Raw genomic sequence first — 23,789 nt, forward strand, 5'->3', positions numbered from 1 at the left:
GCTTCCTTCCTCCGAGGCAGCTTGGCTTCTCTAAGGCTCCCCTATCCTGCTTCCAGCCTCAAATCGGCTTAATGACTCGAAAGGGCAGGGGAAAGCGCTCGCGCTATCTCGCGGAAGCTTGGGTCTCGGCGCCCGCCGTAGACGTCGTGACAGAGGCGGCCGGTTGCCTTGGAGCCGGGGAGACGCGGCTGGGCCTCCACCGCTGTGGAGAGCGCCTGCCTTGGGCCTCGGTTACCATGTCTGTGCTGGACGCGCTTTGGGAGGACCGGGTTGTCCGCTTCGACGTGTCCTCGCAGTGAGTCCCAGAGATTCCCAGGAACCTATAAAGGGAGCCGCGGCGTGAATTCGGGAGCCGTGGGCGGAGCCTGAGCCCCTGACGCTCATGGCCCTGGCGAGGGTGGGAGGGGGTTTGCGCCAGTCGCCTGCGCCTGGGGAAAGAAACTCTAGATCGGCTGGGCCACTGGGACCCCCACGAGGCCGGTGCCACGGTAGGGATGCGTCTAGATTACAGGGGTTTGGCCTTGTGCGATTTCCCGCCCCTTCCTGGCTCGGGGACCTATCAGAAATGTGAACCCTAAAATCAACGGGACCACCCAAGGATTGGTCTTCCAGTACGTCCAAGTAAGCTTTGGGTGCCAGTTTCGTGTGATAGGAAACCAGCATTCTAAAACTAGATCTGGAATACCTATACACGTTGTGGCTCTTGGACAAATGATTTCAACATTCTAAACTTGACTCTTCTCGTCTGTAAAATGAGGGGGGTGGAAGTAAGCATTCTTCAAAATTTCTAACCACTCAGAACATTATGTCCGTGGTAAGCTTTCAACTCTTTGTTGTGTAAATCACTAACAGGAAGAAGGAGCCACCCTTTGGAGCCTCTCAAACGGAAGTCCTGTTTTTGGAAGATAGCATGCTTTAGAGAGGCTGGTTGAAACTTCCTGATCAGAAGTTCAGGAAAACAAATGCCTGTCAGGATATTAAGTGTTGGAAAACGTTAATGCTAAGATTCTTGGACTAACGGCGTGGAGCTTCTTAGCCACTTCATATGGTTCCTTATCATGGACAGCACTTCCTTAGATGGAAAAAATGAGATATTGATCCATTTCCGAAGCTTAGTTGCGCCTGGATACCTAGTATTAACATGGTGTTAGATCCTTTAAGAAGTTGGGAGGGAAAGGAGTTTCTAAAATTATAAACCATAGCTACATATTTTACAGATTCTACAACTTTTTCTGTCATTCTTGGAGGGTTCTCAATCCAAAAAATAAGTCCATTTCATGAACATTTTCAGTTTATTATACATTCATCAAATGCTTATTATGTGCTGGTTCCTGTGCTGATAGCTATAGATAGGAAATGATGTGGCTGTTTATGTATAGGACTCTTCTCTCCATACATAAATTCTAAGCAGGTTATAGTTTTAGTATAAAATTAAAACCTTTATGTTTATTTTAGACAAATGAAAACAAGACCTGGAGAAGTCCTTATTGATTGTTTAGATTCAATTGAAGACACCAAAGGAAATAATGGGGATAGAGGTTAGTATATTTTCTAATGTATTTTATACTACTGGTTTAATTTACAAATTTTGAACCATATTAGCTAGAGAATATATGAAACAGCATTACACATAAATGTATTGTGAGAATGGGAGAGTTAAATCCACGTAAGACTTTTCTCAGACTTAAAGGGTAGGTATTAAACCTGAAGCCAGACACCACAGTTGAGAGTTCTCCCTCAACTTTGGTTATTCAGTAAGTCCTGGTTCTGATATCAGCTTTATCCAATATAACTGTTAAAACTCCAAGAGCCCTGTTTGCAAGGGGCATGGCATAGTTCTGGCCCTTGGATCTGTTTCCCCCAAAAAGGATATGAGGTAGTGGAACATAAATAGGTCATAGCTGTGGTTACCTGGAACCTGCTTCCTTTTATGAAATCCAGGAGTAATACACAACTGCCTAAGATCAATACCTAGAGATGGACATGTAGAAAGCAAATTTAGTGCTACATTGTGAAGTCTATTTGTAGGTCAAGTGCTGGAAAATCCTGTGAGACTTCTCTGACTGTCACTGAGGACCAGCTACTGCTAAACTCTAGAGTCCCTCCCAAATCAAATTTCCCAAGGCTGGAACTTTAAAATGTCCAGGCTGTATATAGCAGCTGTCCGTGGAGGCACTAACCAGCAATCGACAGATCTTAGAAGCATCATTACTCTTCTTCAAGAAAATGAGAGATGAGGAGTGGCAGCTTAGCATATCCAAAAACTTTTTTTTTTTTTTGGAGAGGAAGTTTTGGATGGAGGGACATAAACCTCTTATTGGAAAGAGGAATAATTGGGGAAAAGGAGCAGACTTCATTCAGGTAGGGGGAGTCAGTAAATCTTAGAGAAGGAATGGTAACCCTTATTGGCAGAACATGCTCACTTCTCAAGTGGCTGCTCGCTCTGTGAGCCTTCCGGTCTGCTCTGGGATGGTATGTGAGCAGCAGGTCCTGTTGTAAGCCTTTCTTCTCCATGAGGGGACTTTATCATCACCACCAGTTACAGGCAGATCCTATCAGTGGCGGGGGCCCATCCTCAAAGGAATGCTTAGATCACATTTCTGAAATGTTTCCTGGTGTCAGTCAGGCCCAGGTGAGAGTGAGGTATCTAGCAGCAAAGAAGAAGTCTTATTTTGTGCCTTTAAGGGCGGAATAATAATTCCACTGTCAAGATGGCTGTGTCTTGACAAAATCTGATGAAACTTGAGGAAGCCAAAAGAAATCTTGGTTGTTCTTATACAGATTGGCAAGAACTTTTATGTGACAGTCCATCCACCAGTCTCATCAAAGACTATGGGTAATAGAACATTTTTCAATTCATCAAATACTCATTGAATGCAGAATCATATGCTAGTACTTTGGAGTAGGGAGGGCAAAAAGCCTCGCTTGCCAGAAATCTCCATCACAGTGCCTGAAATCCTGCTATTAATAAAAATAACACTGTGTGTATGCACAGACCTCAGAAACCTTTGTTTAAATGAAATTTTACAGAAGTATGTAGAGCTTCTGGGTGATAAGGAGGTAGAAAAGGGAAGGGGAATCCTGCCTTTCAGCCATCCTTCCCCCTCCTTCCCAGCAGGTTGAAAATGACCAAGTTAAGGCATTGCCAAGTTCAGGAGTCCCTGCATTAAAACTATAAGGACTCCCAGATTAGCACTTTAATCCATTTTCAACTGTAAGTACCCAACATGAAATTAGCAGATTAGCTTTGCACATTGAAGTGTGAGAATGAAACAGGGGTAGTCATAACTCAGTGTCTGGGAGATTAGGAGAAACAGGGACTACTATAATTTGGTGTTTTGGAGGATAGAGAGAAAAGTCTGTGCCTGGAACAGTGGGTTCGGTGCTGTAGCATGGGGTCCTTCAGGAGAAAAGAGACAGCATAAGGATCCTAGAGATTTGTAGGAGATGTACCAAGAGCAGAAAAAACGTAAACAGAATCAGTTGGTGGGTTTATAAGACAAACTCTTCCTACTCCATTTTTCTTGGGATCCTCTAATAGTAAAATATAAAAGAATCAATAGATGTTCTGGGCTCATGCCCAGTTTGTAGAGACAAAATATTGCCTAGGTGAGATGACATAACAAAAACATAAACCAATGTGTCTATAATTTTTAAAAAAGCAATAAAAATGAGTTTGTAAAGAATTAAAATACTTTAAAAATAATAGTTGTTAACTTTTTAAATGTTTACTATTTGCTATTTACTGTTCTGAGTCTTTTATATAATACATATAATTTCATTTAATAATAATAAAAAATATAAAGTAGATGCTATTATGTCTTTTTTTTTCAAATGAGGAAACTGAGGAACAGAAAGGTTAGTTAACTTTCCGAGGTCACATAGTTACTAAGTGATGAACCAAACTATTTACATTGCTTTCTAAACTGCTAGGGTCTTATTTTTCTCTTCTCACAAATTTTCAGACATCCCAATTTCAATCCTAAACCCCACCCCAACTCCAGTGTCTTCATTGCTAATAGATCTAACTCTGAATTTCTTGGTCTAGCTCTGAATGTCTAATTTATCTACAAACAACTTTTCTTTCCTGTACCACTGTCTTCCTTTTGTCCCTCAAGATCCAGTACCCTTCTCTACCCTTTTCCCCTTGCCCTGGAAGGATGACTTGTATAGAGCACATCGAAGGTCTCCTTGTGTACTCTGGCTTCCAATTGGGAGACCAGGGCAGAAGATCAAAGGGAGGCAGGAAAGTGAGGTCTGGGTATTTATTACCATTGTTCTTTCCTAGTGAAAAGCTGGCTATGTCTCTCTTCTCAGAGCAGTCAGCTCCATACGACTCTCCTTCCTTCCAGATTTTGTTACTTGCTCCATCTTCTTCTCCCTTTGGGCCTGGGTTGGTAGCAATTCTGCTAACTGACCTATGGGTCCTAACACCCCACCCATACTTTTGTGTTAAATTCTTTTGTAAATAAGCCTCAGTTATCTTAATTTGAGTGTGTCATCTGTTTTCTGTTGGACCCCTGACTGATAGATGCAATGCCTAGTTTTCTATGATCTTATGTGAACCTTATACTCCAGCTATGCTGGTTTACTTATTATTTGTCAGACGTATAATTTTCCACAGTCTCCCTTGAGAATGCCTTCCTCTTTTAAGAACCTCTTTTTCTATCCCATCTCACTCCAGTATTCATACAGGCCTACTTTTTTAGATTTTAACATTCTAGGGGTTCTCAAGAAGGAAAAAGTATGCTCTGGCTATAGATTACTTATCAAAAGAATTCTATGGTTATAACTTGCTGGAAAAATGTTGTGTTTGACAAAGTTAAGTGAGTTTTATCATTTTAGGATATCTCAAAGCTGTCTTAATATGTTAATAGTATTGCAAATCTCTAAGACAAACAATTTACCATGCTTAGATTTATTTGACTTTTTTTTCCTTAGGGTATCTATAGGGATTACTATTCTAAAGGACACACTTTGAGAAATGAAGTTTATCCAACTTTGTATTTCAGTGTAAGAACATCAGTCTGATGCTAAGAATGATAAGTACAAAGCTGGGTTGGCCGGTTAGCCCAGTTGGTTATAACACCAAGATCAAGGGTTTGGACCCCAATACCAAGCAGACACCAAAGCAAAAAGATAAATACAAATCCTTAAATAGACTTCAGCCTGTTCAGCTCACAGCAAAATTGGATATATGAGTATACGACTCATTTAAGTGACAACTGCAGAGAGAGCACTCATATGACAGGGATTAATGTGTATATGAGAGTTCTTTGAAAAGTGTGACTTCAGCAAATGGCTTTGTAAGTATACTGTCACGTACTCATTCTCAGTAGTACACATCATATGACCTGCTGGGACCCCATAATTCTCATACATAATTCTCTCCTTAGTCAGTTTGAGTCAAACCAAGCTATTGGCAGTGAATACCTATAACTTTCAGACTTTGTTTCTCTGGGATTCTGAGTTATAAATTGCATACCTTACATAGAATAGATATACACAATATATTTTTTCAATGAATAAATGTGTGAAAAGTATCTATGGGTGTTACTGCTGACACTTACCTCATTCTGTACTGCAAAAATGGCTTGTTACTTAAGCTAATCTGTTTGTTTGTTTCTTTGCTTTTAGGTAGACTCTTAGTAACAAATTTAAGAATTATTTGGCACTCTTTGGCATTACCCAGAGTCAATCTTTGTAAGTATTTGTTAGGTAACTCTAAGGAAAAAAATTATTTATCAAGGAACTTGCATGGTAGCTTTTGATACCAAAAAAGCTATGCTATGAAATAGTGAAAATCTGAAATAAAAACTTCAGAAATCCAAGACTAACCACACTGCATCATAATGCAAAAGAAATAATCCATTATTATTTTTCAGTCCACTTTGTGTCTTAGGCATATTTGAGATTAGAGCTGTTTCACTGATGGTTTTTGTTTTTTCCTTATCTTTGACAACTTGCTATAACTTGTTTCAAGTAATCCCAAAGAAGGGAGATCTAAGTCCTAATAAAAGTACAGTCTTTCATGCTGTTAATTTTTGTCGCTTATTTTTAAAAATTATTTTACATTATCCAGCTAGACTTTTCTTTTGACATAGTGGTATCAAAATTTTCAGTAATGTTGTGTAGGTTTTAGAGAAACAGAGTTCCTTTTTCCCATGTTACGAATGTTTTTGTTTGTACAGAGAGGCAGAATTGACTCTCTAATTATTTAAGTTTTAATTATTAATTTAATTATTTTAATTATTTAACTTAAATATGCAGTTATTTCATACAAATTTTTAAAAGTTGGATTTCTATATATGTTTAATTTTAAAACTGTTAAAAGTTCTATGTATATGATTTTTTTAAGTATATTTTTTTCAGTTTATCATATCATGTTCTTTAAATTCTTTGCTTTTGAATTTTAGCTATTGGTTACAACTGCATATTGAATATTACAACAAGGACTGCTAACTCTGTAAGTCTGGAAAATCTTCCTGAAATATATGTGTAGTTAAGAAACATTAGATATTTGAGGTTCATGTTTGCTTTCACTTTAAATGGGAAATCACTCTTAAAATCTAAACTTTTAAATAAATTTGTCCTTACAGAAATTACGAGGCCAAACTGAAGCTCTTTATATACTAACAAAATGTAACAATACTCGCTTTGAATTTATATTTACAAATTTGATTCCTGGAAGTCCTAGACTTTTTACTTCTGTGATTGCAGTACACAGGTATAGTAATACTTTATGGATTATTGAATATTTTTAAGGAAATTTTATGATATAAAGGTTTATAGGATAAAGTATGATGCTATCTTCCTCCAAGCTCTATTGAAAATATCAAAATATATTTAGAATAACACTTTCATTATCATTTAATAAATGTGTTGAAGGTATTTATAAAACACATAAGACTATTGAAGATTCATAAAAATTTCTACTGAAGATTCTATTAAATTAGCTACCAAGGGCTGGCCCGTGGCTCACTCAAGAGAGTGCAGTGCTGATAACACCAAGGCCACAGGTTCGGATCCTATATAGGGATGGCCTGTTTGCTCACAGGCTGAGCATGGTGCTGACAACATCAAGCCAAGGGTTGAGATCCCCTTACTGGTCATCTTTAAAAAAAAAAAAATTAGCTACCAAGGTAGGTAAAGTGAAATAGAGAATTCATTCAATGTCAGTAATCAAGTTGGGTAATTCAGTTAATGAATTAAAAAGATTATTTTCCTAGCAGTAAAAGGCACGTTTGGGTATTTTCCCTAAAGAGTTTTGTTTTTGTTTTGTTCTGTGATTGAATTTTTGTTGTTATTGTTTGCTAAATTTTTCTCTTTTCACTACCTCAGTTTTTTTTTTAAACCAGCTCTGTGCTATGATATTTTTATTTTCTTTTTTCTTTTTATTTTTTTTAAAGATGACCAGTAAGGGGATCTTAACCTTTGCCTTGCTGTTGTCAGCACCACACTCAGCTGGTAAGCTAACCAGCCATCCCTGTATAGGATCCGAACCCGTGGCCTTGGTGTTATCAGCACCACACTCTCTGAGCCACGGGCCAGCCCTGTGCTATGATGTTTTTAAAAGCTTGGCTAAGAAGACAGGATATTAAATTGTTTAATTTGTATTTCTATAATTACCAGTGATGTTGAAAATTTTCTTTTTTCTTTTTTTTTTTTTTGGCTATTTGTAGTTTTCTATTGTAAATTTCTTAATCGTACACTTATCTGTCATATATGTTGCAAGTATTTCTTAGCTTCCAAGTTTGTGATTTGATTTTTAATTTTCTTGATGATTTTTGATATAAATAATGGTTTGATTTTTTATTGAGATATAATTCACCTAACAAAAAATTTCATCTAACATAACGTTTACTATTTTAAAGTATATTTTGGTAGTTTTAGTATATTCACAAGGTTGTGCAACTACTGCTACTATCCAATTCCAGAGTATTTCCATCATCCCAAAAGAAACCATAGAAGTCATTCCCCATTCCCTCCTACCCACAACCCCTTGGCAACCACTAATTTATTTTCTGTGTCAATGGATTTGCCTATTCTGGACTTTTCATATAAATGGAACCATACAATTCGTGGCCTTTTGTGTCTGACTTCTTTCACTTACATAATGTTTTCAGGATCTGTCCATATTGCAGAATATTTCAGTAGTCCTTAATTCCTTTTTATAGCTGACTAATTGATGTTCTTTGTATGGATACTCTACAGTTTGTTTATCCATTAATAAGGTTGTTTCCACTTTTTAGTTATTGTGAATACTGCCGCTCTGAACATGTATGTACAAGTTTTTGTGTTAAGAAGTGTTTTAAGTTTTCTTGAGTATGTACCTAAACGTTAGCTCTTTATTTCACTTCACTCAAGAAGTACCCTGAAATGAGAAGTTTTAAATGGAATATGAAGAGAACATGGAAGCTTCTTTTAACAGTCTAAAAATGTTATGTGTCCCCCAAAATAATTTATAGCATAAATAGTTTTCATATTTTTCACTGGTTAAATATTGATGATAACAGCATTAAGGGAAATTAAGACTTATAGGCAGAATGCTCACATAGTGATCTTTCACAATTTACATATTAGAAGGTTAATTAAATTAAAAACCAGAAGTTTAAGAATGAATATAATTGGATTCTAAAGTTATAAAGACTAAGAAAGCTTTTCAATTTTATTTACTGGGTAAGTTAGCCTGTTTTTTATGTGGAATAAAATTAGAATTAATTAATAAATAATCAATCAGAATTTTTTTTCTGTATTATTTATCAACTGAGAGACATGGAAAGAAAAAGTAGTAGGGATTCTATTTTCTCTTCTATCCCCTCCCCCATTCCATTTCTCCCCTAGGATCCCCTTTGGAATTGGTACAGATTTATTCTATTTTTCTTTTTTTTTGTCTTTTTTTTTTACGTGTCCGGCAACGGATCGCAACCCTCAGTGTCGCCCCCGTACCAGACCGGGACCGGCAACGGGATCGCAACCCTCAGTGTTGCCCCCGCGCCTCGCTCAGCCAGTGAGCGGGAACCGGTCTGTATGTGGGATCCGAACCCTCGGCGGGAGCGCCTCCGCGCTTCCCAAGCGGTGCACTAGCGCAGTGCGCCACCGGGCCGGCCCCCTATTTTTCTGTATAGAAGTAGATGTGAGCATAATGTTTTCAGGTTGCAGTGAAAAAAGTAATTAGATTTCTGTTTATGTCAAAAGGATAATGGGATAATGGTACCTTTGACTAGAGGAGGGAAATGAAGAAAAGGAAGCATTTGATAGAAAAATAGAAAACTTGCTGTCATTTGCATATCATTTGTGCTGTTCGGTATATATTGCCTTAAAAATTAGATACCTAAAAAAGGTTACAGAAATTAAGTGTGTTAATACTACACTAAAATGACAAAGTCTACAAAAAACTGTAATCACCAAAACTTAGGGAAAATGAAAATTTTTAATTTACCATAATAATTATTTGAGTTATGTACATAAATACTAACAACTGAATACAATCGGCCCTCCGTATCAGTGGGTTTTACGTCTACAGATTCAACCAAACTCAGATTCAAAATATTTTGGGAAAAAAATGGATGGTTGTGTCTGTACTGAACATGTACAGATATTTTTCTTGTCATTATTTTCTAAACAATACAGTGTAACAACTGTTTACATAGCATTTACACTGCATTAGGTATTATAATCTAGAGATGATTTAAAGTATATGGGAAGATGTGCATAAGTTATATGTAAATACTATGCCATTTTATATCAGGAACTTGAGCACCTGTGGGTTTTGGTATCCTCAGGAGGTCCTGGAACCAGTCCCCCATGGATATACTAAGGGATGACTGTATTTTAGTAGATAAGTAAACATAACCAAAGAAAACCACATTTTCAGTTTAGGTTGGTCTTTTGTTTGTTCTTTTTTATAGAGCATATGAAACTTCTAAAATGTATCGTGATTTTAAATTGAGAAGTGCACTGATTCAAAACAAGCAACTAAGATTATTACCACAAGAACATGTATATGATAAAATCAATGGCGTATGGAATTTATCCAGTGATCAGGTATTGTGCAAAGAACTAATGAACTTTTGGGGACAGTGTTTTGGTGATCAGTTTTCTATTCATCATTAGGTTTGTATATTCATTCACCTCTACCAGTTAAAATTAGCATTATAGGTCTTGATATGAAATAATATTCTGATTTTTATATTGTATGGTTTTGTGCTCTTTTTTAGCAACTTTTGCTCTATACAGAATTTACAGCTAGAATGGAACTTTTGAGATCATCTAGTTCAGTCTCCCTTCACTCATATATGAAAAACTCAGGCCCCAAAGAGCTAAGTGGCCTCACATGTCTGGTTTGTCCCAGAGCCATACTTTTCCTCCAACTGTACTGCCCTCTATCTCTGGATAACTTATGCTAATGGAGGAGAACTAGGGTATGGACAGTCTTTAATCTAGTCTTTATGGAACTTTAGCATATAAGGATTTGTTGACTCTTAAATACATTATTGTAACTTTTCATTTACTCTTGAAATTATGACCAGCTGGAACATGTAAGCAATTAATAGTTGGGATAAGTAACACATCAATTTCTAGAGAAAAATTTATCACTTACTAAGAATAGTTTCTATCCTTTGTGTGTGTTACAAGCTAGATTAGTCTGGTAACCACTGTGGTAAAGCTATAGCATTTGAATGAAGAGCGTCTTGCTAAGTACTGAATCATAAACATAAACCGTAAATTAACTTTGCTCATTTGAAAAGTTCTAGTTTTAAACTATGATAAAAGTTCTATAGGATATAGACAGCTCCCAATCTCAGTAATTCCTCATTCTTTAGATTAGGGATCAGCAAACTTTTCCCATAAATTATGTTTTGCAGGCTGTACAGTTGCTGTTGCAGCCACTCAGCCCTGCCATTGTAGTGTGAAACCAGCCATAGACAAAACATAAACAAGTGAGTGAGTATGGCTGTGTTTCAGATGAGATCGGGAGCGTTCAGGATGGTATGGCCATAGTCATGTGGCTGTGTTTCAATAAAACTTCATTTATGAACACTAAAATTTGAATCTAGTACAAAATTCATAGGTCACGAAATATTCTTATTTTGACCTTTTTTAACCATTTAAAAATGTAAAAATTATTCTTAGCTATGGGCCATACAAAAAGAAGCAGCAGGCCAGATCTGGCCTATGGGCTGTAGTTTACCAACCCCTGCCTTAGGTAATAGCTTAGATGTCACTTTCTGAAGGCTTCTTTCTGTGTGTTCCTTATGCAGCCTGTACTTAACAATTACACTCCAAATTATTATTACTCTAAAATACATAGTTTGTCTATACACCCCATTAAATTGTTGGCTTTATAAGGTTAGGGATGGAGTTACTCTATTCAGTTAGTTCTTTACCACCTAGCATAGCACCTAGCATTTTTTATTAATTAATAAAAGAGATGTTCCAGGATTATAAGATACATCATTTTATTAAAAATAGGGATGTTGTTGTTAACCTAATTTATATTCATTGAAAAATAATAAAATATAAAATATGCTCTTCTATTATTTAAAAAAGTCTTTAGGAGTTATGCAAGTTGTTCTCTTTTTCTAAATAAGAGGAAACATTAAGAATTAATCCTTATAAAGTTAGGTTTAGTGTTGATTAATGCAACTTGGGCAGGGAACAATGGGGTCTAAAATTTTTTGTATAACAATTTCTTGCAAGATGAGAGAGGAGGGGAAATACATAATACTTATACATATATTTATTTGTTTGTCTATAATTGGGGAATAGGTCATCTTTTCTGATGTTTCAAACCTGGTCATCTCAGAAAAGCCTTTTTAGGTTCTGGGTTTGATTGGGAATTAACGTTTTAGACCCAACCTCAAAGTACAAAATAAATAAAATTCTTCTGTATATGTGTATGTGGAGTTGAGGGGAAGTGGAGGTGGAGAATGATAGATAAATAAATGGTAAAGGCAGATAATTTTGATGCTATTACATCCTGAAGATTGTTTGAAACCATTTAGGTATCACGGGATAATTTTTTTTTTGGTGGTCAGCCAGTACAGGGATCTGAACCCTCGACTTTGGTGCATACTGGGATAATTTTGTTTCTTTGTTTTGGCAGCCGGCTGGTATAGGGAACAAACCCTGGACATTGGTGTTATCAGCACCTCGTTCTAACTAACTGAGCTAACCCTAGCCCTCTGGGATAATTTTGAATAGATGTTGAGGGATTACGTAACTGGAGAACAGTTTTGATCTATAGTTAGTGTTGAAGAACCATAAAGTATTTCTTGTGCATTGATGGGGGTTATCACACGTGTTTCGTCTCTCTCGGCACAACTCCTTTGCCTTGACTTATCCCAGGTTTTGAAAAATAATTATAATAAGGTCTAACTTATAGAATGCTTACTGTATGCTGGACACTATGCCAAGGGCTTTGTTTACATGGGTTATTTAATCAATCCCCATTTTTACACTTGATAAAATGCACCAAGAAGAAATTTGCCCATGGTCAGACAACTGTTCTGATGATTTAATGATTAGGCAGTTTAATTCCAGAGTCCAGGCCCTCAGTTGTCTAATTGTCCTGCCAACCAATAAATAATGGAGTCATTAATACTCCATAATTCTGTATTCTGATGTTATCTGCTGATGTGACAATCAGAATTACTTTGTTTAGAAAATAAAGAATTTGGCATCAAAACAAATTTCCTTTTTTTTTTTTTTTTTGGTGGCTGGCTGGTATGGGGATGATCATTGATTTACCTGTCATACTCTCTTTTACAGGGAAATTTAGGAACCTTTTTTATTACCAATGTGAGAATTGTGTGGTATGCAAATATGAATGACAGTTTTAACGTTAGTATCCCGTATCTGCAAATTGTAAGTACATGCATTTTGGTGACCTTATTCAAATGTAGAAGAAAGAATTTGTTCAGTAGGACTCTTGGGATTAGATGAGTTCTTTCTCTCTCTCTTTTTAAGTGGTAGGAGTTTTTAGCTGAGAGCATAAGTTTTTTGTTTGTTTGGTTTTTTTTGGCTGGCCAGTACAGGGATCGAACCCCACACCTTGATGTTATCAGCACTGTACTCTAACCAACTAAGCTAACTGGCTGGCCCTTAGGGTTTTAAAATGTTGATAATTTACTATTTCAACATAGAAAAGATTCCATTGTACTTCTATTAAAGGGAAGCACCACCATTATCAACTTTTTATTAAGAGAGAAATATACTGGACTCTAAAAACTTAAATACTTATCTTATAGAATAAGGTATCTCTTTATTAGATTCCATTCAAAGGGCTTCAGCTACTAAAATTTTCTGTAACTTTTCCACAAGGCAGGTATATGGTGATCCCTTGGCATGACTGATCCACATAATTTTTGTTGGCTCTCTTGCCACTTTCAGCAACAAACTCTTTTACAGCCAGGATGAATGAATGAATTCTGTGAATGAACTGATTTCATTGTATTCAGATACAGAATATGATACAAGTTGGTTTCATACTACAGATTTAGTGAAAGGAATCAAGATAATTTTTCATGATAATACGTTTAGCTTAAGTTCAATTAAAGCTATTAATATACAGAATAAGAACTGACTACATCTGACACCAATTTGTTTTGGGAGTAGGTAAAGATAGTTTCTTCTTATTCTGCTAATGCTATGATAAATATGCAATTCAATGAAATAAACAGTAAACTCCATAACATTAAAGAATTTCATTTTATATAAAGAAACTACTTGTGTAACTCGATTACAAATTAGATGGAACATAAAAATAGTTAAATCCTGTGACTTTATCCTATGATAATCACTGTTATTGTATGAATATAAGTAGTATTTACACTAAGGACTTTTATTAGTATTTATTGAGTAGGTACAATGTATGTGATATCTGGAAAATGTCATTTTTTTTAAAAGAGAATTCTTGACCTATGAGAAAGATAATTCATTGTAAAGTTTTCCCAAGCTTATCTTTTGCTAAATTGTTGGATTTCTGGGTTAAAATATCTGATCATTAATTCATTTATTTGTCAAATACTGAGCACCTACTCCATGCTAGGTGCTAGAGATAAAATTGTGAAACAGTACACAGTTCCCGCCATCAAGGAGCTTTAAGTTTGGTGGAGAAAAGCAACACATTAAACAGAAAATGTGGTTAGAGCACAGTGTTGTAACACCAAAGTCAAGGATTCAGATACCCCTACGGGCCAGCCACCAGTAAATAAATAAATACATAAATAGAAAATGATAGAATCTAATAGGAAGAAAATTATTTCTGGCCATCTAAAGAAATATAGGAATTTATAATCAAGGCTGTGAAGATGTGACACAGTCTACATAGGTATTTGATAAATTGGTGTTTATATTGTTCATTGCTATTTTATATTTCAACATGTGGTATAGCTTGCCTAACCTTTATTGTGCTGAATTAACTACTGAGTAGTAAACAACCTTGTGCTTTCTGTTCTTCAAATAGGATACTTTTTGTTATTTAAGAATAGAGTTGCCAAATATGGCCTCTGGAATGAATTCAGCCTGGCCCAAACAACTTGCAATCTGATATCATCACAGTCTGTCACTGCAGCAGTCATATTCTAACTTCAGCTCTACGTCTAAGCCGTAGCCCTGACACAGCCCCTATAGATATATATCAGCTTCTTGCCACCTACAGTCACCTGATTAGATTACCTATTGACGGCCAGGGTGCCAGTGTTTTATGGTTCTTAACTGGGACTGTGTGTATTCCTAAAGTAGTCTAGATGAGAGGCCAGGTTTTCATAACAATAACCATTAAAGCCTTTCTCCTTTTCTTCTCCTTTTTCTCAGTCTCTTTCAACTTCCAATGTCCATCTGTCTGGAAGTATGATCACCCGTCACAGATTACCTGTCTCTGAGCTTTTTAGGTCTGCTGGTCATAATGTTAGGTCCTCCGTGGTTCTCCCTTACCCCACCAGCAAGTACATTTTGTTTTTGTTTGTTGTTTTGATTTTTGGTGGCTGGTATAGGGATGAACCCTTGAACTTGGTGTTATCAGCACCATTCTAACCAATTGAGTTAATCCGCAAGTACATTTTGTGTCACTTTCTAAGGGCCCTACCTGGCATTGTGCTTCTACCCCTCCTCCCTTCCCCCAGGCCACTGTAATCGCTGCCCATCTCCTACTGACCAGGCTTAATCCTCATGTCACATTTACTAGTTGATGTTAATTACATTTGATCTATCCCAGCCTTCCTTTATGCCTGGTGATGAATGCCCATAAGCTTATTTTTGAAAAATAAGTGGAAATGGAGGTTCTTTAATAATTTAGCCACCTTTGATGTGAGAAAGAGAAACAATACAGCCTTAGTAGCCTCAAAAGACACTGGCTCACCATAACTAAAAGGCTGTAGCCTTTTGTTTAAAATATTCAGAAAACTCCCTGTACCAGCCATTCATCAAAAAATAAAATTAAATAAATAAAATAAAATATTTGGAAAAATTGTTGACTCCCTGGAAGTGAGGGATATTTGAGTCAGAGAATTTTTTGCATATTTCAGGTATGTCTTTATATTGCCTTACAAGTTTGCCACCTATTTGCAATATTTCTTGGTTCATTTACTTGATCTTTGTGGGTGTTTAATGAAAGAAAGAGGGAGAATTCTGTTCCTTAGACCATGAAAAGTAGTTACTGTGTAAAAGATTAAAAACATGTTAAAGAGTCATAATTGTCAGATAATAAAAACCTGTATTTTTTTTTTCATTTTATATCTAGCGTTCAATAAAGATTAGAGATTCAAAATTTGGATTAGCTCTTGTCATAGAAAGCTCTCAGCAGGTAAGATAGTTTACATTTTTATTAATCTTTGATAGATTTTGAAAACTATGTGACAATCTAGATTTTTAGTTTTATTTATATGATAGCCAGTTTACATCCAAGAAGAATATTAGCTATAATATGAAGTTGTATGAAGTGTTCAATGAAGACTTATGGTAATTGTCCCCATAGGAAGAATCCTGCCTATTTTTTTGTTGGACAGACATAATCATCATTATGATCACCACTTTTATTACTAATGACAGAATCAATAATAATAATTTTATTATTAATGACAGAATACTGTGTTAAGGGATTTTTGTGCATTATCCCAATCCAACAATCCTATGATACAGTTACTATTTTTTCCTCATTTTACTGTCAAGGAAACTGAGGCTTAGAGAAGTTAGGAACCTTGCCCATGATCTCACAACTAATAAGTGGTGCAGCTAGGTTTTGAGTCCAGGTCTGACTGATTCACAAGACTGTCTTTGAGAAACACACATATATACAGAAACACACACACACACACACACACACACACTTTGTTTGAGATTTTATATTCTCACATACAGCTTTTACTGTATCTAATTATAAACCGCCATGCCATATTATGCTGGGTTTTTGCAGAATATATTTAAATAAAATATTTAAAATATATATCTTAAAAACGTGATTTATAAAATCACTTCTCTTCTAAATTCTAAATTTAAGCATGGATGTCTACTCCTTTCCCATGGCCTAAGCACCCATCTATTGGGTGCTACTGTGTTCCAGGAACTGTACCAAGTGTCATATATATGTTACCTTATTTAATACAACACCTTGATAATCATTTTATGTTTAGAAAATTGAGGCTTAGAAAGGTTAAAGAAAGTTTCTCAGCATTTACACATCTAGTAAATTAGTTGCAGAACTAGAATTTGAACTCAGAAGCATGTGCTCTCAACCCAGAGCATATGCTCTTACCTATTATAGTATGCTACTTAATTTTTTAACATTCCTCTCTAACAACCTATCATAGTCAAGTTTCTTTCCCAATTCTTCAAGGAGATAGCCTCAGATGGGCCATTTCTTTTCTTCTTTTAATGTATAGTCTATTCCTTTTCAAGGCCTAACTTAAGAAAAACTTAGTTCCCTTGGCCTTCACAATCTACAATATATTTTTTTAAATCTTGAAAGATCAGCTTATATTTACAGATGAAATGAGGTGATATATGGATATGCTTCAGAGTAATCCTGAGTGAGTGGGTGGGTGAGGAAAAGGTTACAGGTGAAACAGAGTCAGTCACATGTTGCTACTTCTTGAAGCTGGATGGCAACTACACGGAGGCTCATTGTACTCTTCTATTTTTGTATATGCTTGAAATTTTTCATTAAAAAAAAACTCTAAAATAAGGACAATTAGAGCTATAGTTTATCATGTACTATAAATACCATTTCTGAGACTTGTTTTGTTTTTTCATTATTTTTTTCTTGTAGAGTGGAGGATATGTTCTTGGCTTTAAAATAGATCCTGTGGAAAAACTACGAGACTCAGTTAAGGAAATCAATTCACTTCACAAAGTCTATTCTGCCAGTCCTATATTTGGAGTGGATTATGAGATGGAAGAAAAGGTAATTTGTTAAGTATGTGAAATTCAGAGTTTGCTTTTACACAGTCTATAAAATTTAGATATAAACACATTGGGTACAATTTAATTTTAAACTGTTAATAAAATGATGAATATACAGACTCTGCTCAAGTGAGCATTGCCCCTGAACCACCTCTAATTTGGCCCTAACACCTGTCTGCTAACTGGCTGCTTCATCATATATTCCTGCCCTCCATCATACCTGGCCTTCTAGGTGAGCAGCCTTGTTGAGACAAGTCTCCATTTACAAGGCCCCTCTGATGTAGACAGACTTGAGTCTTTCACTCTGTCAGCTTTTTTAAAATTATTTTTTATTTTCATAGGGCTTCTTTTTGGTGTAAGTTCTCTTATGCATCTTTTTTTTTTAATTGAATCATAATTGATTATACATATTTTGGGGATTCAATGTTGTCAACATTTGTCAACAATGTTGACATATGTTGATCAAATCAATATTACTAGTATGTATGTTGTTACATATTGCACTTATTCTTTATGCCCCTTGTCCAAGCTCTCCCAATCACCCTCTCCCTACCCCCTCCCACACTGATAACCCTAGGTTTCTTCTCTCCCTCTGAAAGAATAATGGTTACTCCATTGATTTGTTGCCTAGATGATCTGTCCAATGCTGCAAGGTGTGTTCAGGTCCCCCAATATTATCATAGAGCAGATGCTGCTTCTGTTACTCTGGAATGGGCTTTGTGGAGACATCCTCTTCTTTTCTTTGGTCTCTGCTGGTGACTCTCATTGTGTCAATGCACTCCAGTGGCTGGTGGACCATCTCCATGGTAATTGTGACATCTAGACACTTTTGCGGCAGCCATGGTTACTGTGGTCGGCTACCCACATGGAGGTGATATTTTTGGCATGCTCCTTGGCACTGGTGGTGTGCTTGGTTGGGGGGGGGGTGTCCAGTCCCCAGCTCGATGACCCAGCCCCCCGGGTGGGCCCCCAAGGTGCTGGCTCACTCTGTCAGCTTTATTTTTATTCTACTTCAGCCCCCATTAGCATGGGCAAACCTTATAGGCCTCACAGATAACATCTTCCCCAATGCCCCACAGTATAGCAACTCTATCAATATGACCTGTGTCCATTCCTATTGATCAGTGCCTCTGCCATACTGATTATGAAGTATTTTGAACATCATGCTCACATGTTTGCTCTTTGCCGTGCTCATGATTTCTGGTTACTACACCAGTCTCTGCTTTCCAGGTATGTCAGCTGTCTTTTGGCTTTATTTAAGCCTCCCCAGCTGGGACCCTCATTGTCTGGTCTGTCACTGGTGTCTCCACTGTCCACTCATTACCAGTACCCTTGCTGGAGGCTCTATCTCTGATGGCCTTGCTGTCACCTCTATAGCTTGTCCATTCTATCAGAGGTGACATTGCCATCTGCTCTACTGCCCTTGCCCTTGCTGCCTACTCCATCATGTTCCCATCACTGCCTATTGCAGGTTCCCTTTCTGTCCTTTTGCTTGGACCCTTACTATGCACTCTGTTACTTGTGTGCTTGCCATTCACTCTTTCATCAGTACCCCTGCTGGTACTTGGCATCTTGAGCCATTATCTACCTACCTGGCTCCTTCTGCTCTTGGATTACAGCATGTGACCAGAGAGGATCAGTAAGCAGGCTGGGCAGCAAAGTACAAATTCACGCCCTCTGACTTCAACGAGGCCTTTGTTGCCTGGTAGTGCTCCTCTTACTTTTTTTCTCTCCCTGTCAAATTCCCCTTCTAGATAAAACCTCTCTCTGGGTTGCTGACACTGTGTTACACATTCACAGTATGTATTTCATCTTCTTAACCATTTTTTTTTCTTCCCAACATGCACCTCTTTTAGCATTTTCCCTTTTACTCTACCTTTTCCGTATATTCCTCAGTAATACTATCTCCTCTTTCAGCTTCAACTTGTTACTTTTGTTGCTGACTCCTTAATCATTTTCTGAATTTGACACACTCTGCTTATCATGGCTCCAAATACTCTTGAATATTCTCACATAGATAAGCATCCCAAATAATAGAAATTGAATTTCTTATTTCAGAGTTTATCTTAGTAATTTGATTAAGTAAGTAATTATCCAAGTCAGTAAGATACACTAGGACTTGGATGAGCATCTCAAACTTGGCATGCCTAAAACTGGCCTCATTATTTTTTCTCAAAAGCAGCATCCTACTGATCAATCAATCGATTGATCTATGTATCTGTCTATGTATCTATCTATTTTTAGCATTGGCAAAATCAGCTATGCTCAAAACGTTAGGGTTTTCTTCATTTTTCCCATTATCTTATTTTATAGTCAATTATACCAGTCTCTTACCTATTCCTATCCTTTTCTTTCCATTCAAACTGCAATTAACTGTTACTACATTTGCTTGTGGAATAATGTTGTAGAACAAGCAAGATCTTTGGAACCTGATTTTCAATCCCAGTTTCACCTTTGTTTGTGATCCTAGACAGATTTGAGCTTCAGTTTCTCATCATAAAATGGAGATAGTCTCTCTCACAAAGCAGTTGATCATGTCCATAAAATGCACACGGGAGACACTTGATATGTTAGTTCCCCTACCCATTCTCTACTTTTCATTTCTCCTCTTCTCCCTTCTTTGACCCCCAGTACATAATAGCTAGCCATAATAGTTAACTCTCTCACCTCATGTAAGTCGCTATTCAAATGTCATTTCAAATCTTCAGGGAGATCTTCCCTGACTATCCTTCTAAAACAGCAACCCACACCAGTCTCTTGACCCTTATTCTGCTTGCTTGCTTGCTTTATTTTTGGTAACACTAACCACTCTCCACTATAAGTGATCTCCATGAAATCAGGGATTTTCGTCTATTTTTTTAATGACTGTATCTCCAGCAGTCAAAACTGGCACATAATAGGCTCAGTGAATATTCGTAGTTGTTGGATGACTGTAGTAATCTACTCTGCCATTCACTGCTCTAAGAACTTTATATGCACCATTTCATTTAATCCTTCCACCAATACTATGAAATATATTATTATTATCATTATTCTTATCTCATAGTTAAGGAGAGTGAGGTTTAGATAGGTGAACTTACTTGTACACAGTCACACAACTCTGAACATGGTTGAAACACTGAGATTGTCTTCGGATTAGGGACCAGGTCACTCCCTTATCAATCAATACACTTCTACCCTCAACCCATCTCCCTATTACCTATAAATAAAGTCCAAATTCTTTGGGCTGGCATTAAAGAATTTCAGTAGACTCCAGTCTACCTTTCCTGCCGTGTCTGCATACCCACAGTGTATGGTTGTGCATTGCCCAACTCTGTGGAGTATTGTTCACATAGACTTTAGTGTGAACGGTGCTCCCTGGGGTTGTTCAGTACAGTAGCCCTGCTCAGCTTCTTCTGTCTCATGGGACTCTTACATTTTGACCATACTGGACTCTTCATTCTTCAGCCGCATCCTGTGGTTTCCCACCTTTGTTGATGCTGATCCCTTCTGCCAGGGATATCCTCTCCCCTGACCCTACCCTATGAAAATCATCTTCATCCTAAAAGGCCTAGATCACATGCTAGCCTTTTCTTCATGAAAGTTTCTGGGATTCATAAGCCAGAAGTTGTGCTATCTCTAAACTCTTTGATTATAATAAATATCACATTTGTTACAGTTGCTTTGTGTAGGTTGAATCTTATGATATTGTTCATATTTGACCATTTTTGGCTTACAAAAATTGCAGTTTTATATGGTTCAACCCAATATTTAGTTATTTGTTCTTTTTGCCTTTTTTTTTTCTTTTGAATGTTTAGTTATTTCTAACTGTGTTTTATTCTTCATTCCCAGTAGATTAAAACCCTTTGTTGGTAATGGCAGGGAGTTTATACCCTTAGTAGTACTAGCATAGGACCTAATACAATAAAGATACCCAAACATTTGAAAAATGAACAAATTAGTAAATATCAGCACTATATTTTATTCTGCCTTACTTTTAGAATTTTCCATACAAGTCTTAGTTCTTTTACTTTTCACAAATTCTATTTAATGACTATTGGAGGAAAACTGAAAATTTGTTATCATATAAAACTCAGTTTTTTAATATGTAAAAGTCAAGTGAGAGTTTTTTTCTTTAAGGATATGTCTCTAAGTATTATATTAAGTATGTGTAAATTTGCCATTCTAATTCTTTTGTGATATTGACTTGAGATTTAAAAGCTTAGGTTTAAGTGACTAATTTTATTACTCAATAGTTTTAAAAGAATATAAATTATAAGGTGATTTTTATAAGACTTGAGTAGTTTATAATTGTGTTATCCTTTTACAAGTATTTACAGTTCTCACAGTACATTTTACAAAAATAATTTAATTAATGATGTCTCTGATGCATTTTAACATCTACTGATTTTCAGCCACAGCCCCTTGAAGCTCTGACAGTCGAACAAACTCAAGATGATGTAGAAATAGACTCTGATGATCACACAGATGCTTTTGTGGTGAGCATCACAAAGGAGAACTATTAAGTTCTTATGATTTCTACCTTGAGACATGTTTAATTAAAGAGATTTAAGTGTGTAAAACACCACAGAACTTGAAACTTTTAACATGAGTTTGAGGATAAGTTTTTTTTTAAGTGAGGGAATTTCTTTTGTGACAATACTTTTAAGTTACTAAACTGGGAAATAGTTTGAGAACAGTTATTCAGAGGATTTTAGATATATGAAAAGCTTTTTTATGCCTTTAGAATAATAGAACATATTAAATATTATAGTTAATAAATTAATGTAAAGTCCACACATTCTATAATTAACCTTTATGAGATGGACTTCCCTTAATTTACAGATAATATCTTCATTTTTTATTTATTTATGTTTACTTTTTTATTTTAACATTTATTTGTACATATTTATGGGGTACTATATGCATTTGCTGACAAATTGAAGTACTGATTGTTTTGTTTTGCCTGTATCTTCTTCTAAACCAAAAGAAGGGAAGAAATTTTATAACTTCTGAGTCATTCTTTTTATCTCTTTTCAAGTTAACAATGCTATTCATACATTAATTACAAAGCACATTTTTTAGAACTTAAAGCATTAACTCTTGTAGACATTAATAATGATTGACAGAAGTGAATTCTTTTACCAGCATTGTAGAGATAGATGAGAAAGCCATTAGACACATAGTAACAGAACATGAAATACATTTAGTTACAGAATCATTCTGCAAATTAATTATCTGTTCTTAGTCCACTGACCTATTATAGTATTATACGTTAAATATGTAAAATACAATTTTCTTTGTCTTGTAGGCTTATTTTGCTGATGGTAATAAGGTAAGGATATTTTACCTGTAGCATATGAAAAAAAGTTTCTATATTCCAACATTTAGCATTCATGAACTTATGTGAAACCTGTTTTTTTTCCCTCTTCCTTGCTCACCTTCTCTATTCCCATCTTATCCTCTTATCTTCCCAAAAGCAACAAGATCGTGAACCTGTATTTTCAGAAGAACTGGGGCTTGCAATAGAGAAATTGAAGGATGGATTCACCCTACAGGGACTTTGGGAAGTAATGAGTTGATCTTGAGTTGAGCTGGATTTCTGTTTAAAGATATCTCAAGATTAAAGATACTGCTATAATGCATGGAATAGTTTTTATATTTATAGCTTTTATATTTAAAGCTTTTAAGAAAGAGTTTTTTTAATGATTAAGGAAAAACTCATTTAGAAAACTGCCAGTTTTCTGAAAATTATGTTAAAAATTATAATTGAAATGTACCTAGTTTGTAAATGTTTATTTTGTACTTAATGCTTGTAAAGTATTAGTTTGCAGATATTAAATGACTGTATCATGTTGGGTTTAATAAAGAATTTATGCAGCACCATTTAATGTTTTGAAATTATTTAAAAGAATAAGACTATTCTTATGAAATAATGTAATACTGCTTTCTTAATTGTAAAAATCTGGTTTAAATATATTATCATATAGCTCCAAATGTAAGCCAACTCTAATACAAATTACAATCCTTAAACCTGTCATTTTCAGGGGATCATTTTTGTAAAATGATCCACCCCTCTATAAAGTTTTGGGTACTAGTTTGTAAATAATTTCAATATAGTTTTCACAAGAATACATTTATTTTATAAGGAAATAGTTTTGTTCATTTATTGACTTCCTCCTTGTTTGTATTCATTGAAACTTCTTTGAAGTTTTCAAAAATAGGATATTAGTTTCCTAATTTCTTGGTTAGGGAAGATTTGGTGACCTCTCTGGCATCATTCAGTGTTTTTGGTCACTGCTTCAGTGTAAAAAGCTTTGTAAGGAACCTCTGTGAAAGAATTGAAATCAGCCGAAGGAGCCTTCTTTCTCTAAAGGGAAAGGAGTGTGTAAAAACATTTAAAATAA

General features: G+C 35.9%; 1 protein-coding gene across 2 annotated transcripts; it reads left to right on the forward strand.

Annotated features, from left to right (window-relative positions):
* The first annotated feature begins 159 nt into the window (after positions 1-159).
* On the forward strand, positions 160-23,268 carry BBS5 (Bardet-Biedl syndrome 5). 2 transcript variants are annotated; one of them, XM_008590508.1, is made up of 12 exons: positions 160-295; positions 1,456-1,538; positions 5,638-5,703; positions 6,417-6,466; positions 6,600-6,727; positions 9,912-10,047; positions 12,775-12,870; positions 15,746-15,808; positions 17,270-17,404; positions 21,798-21,881; positions 22,694-22,717; positions 22,863-23,268. In XM_008590508.1, the coding sequence occupies exons 1-12, from the start codon at positions 237-239 to the stop codon at positions 22,962-22,964; spliced, it is 1,026 nt and encodes a 341-aa protein (XP_008588730.1). In that variant the 5' UTR covers positions 160-236; the 3' UTR covers positions 22,965-23,268. The 2 variants fall into 2 exon arrangements, with proteins under 2 accessions (XP_008588730.1, XP_008588791.1); XM_008590569.1 differs by lacking the exon at positions 12,775-12,870.
* Positions 23,269-23,789: the final 521 nt, after the last annotated feature.

This window comes from Galeopterus variegatus, unplaced genomic scaffold (assembly GCF_000696425.1).
Source record: "Galeopterus variegatus unplaced genomic scaffold, G_variegatus-3.0.2 Scaffold12, whole genome shotgun sequence".
In the NCBI taxonomy this organism is placed as follows: Eukaryota; Metazoa; Chordata; class Mammalia; order Dermoptera; family Cynocephalidae; genus Galeopterus; species Galeopterus variegatus.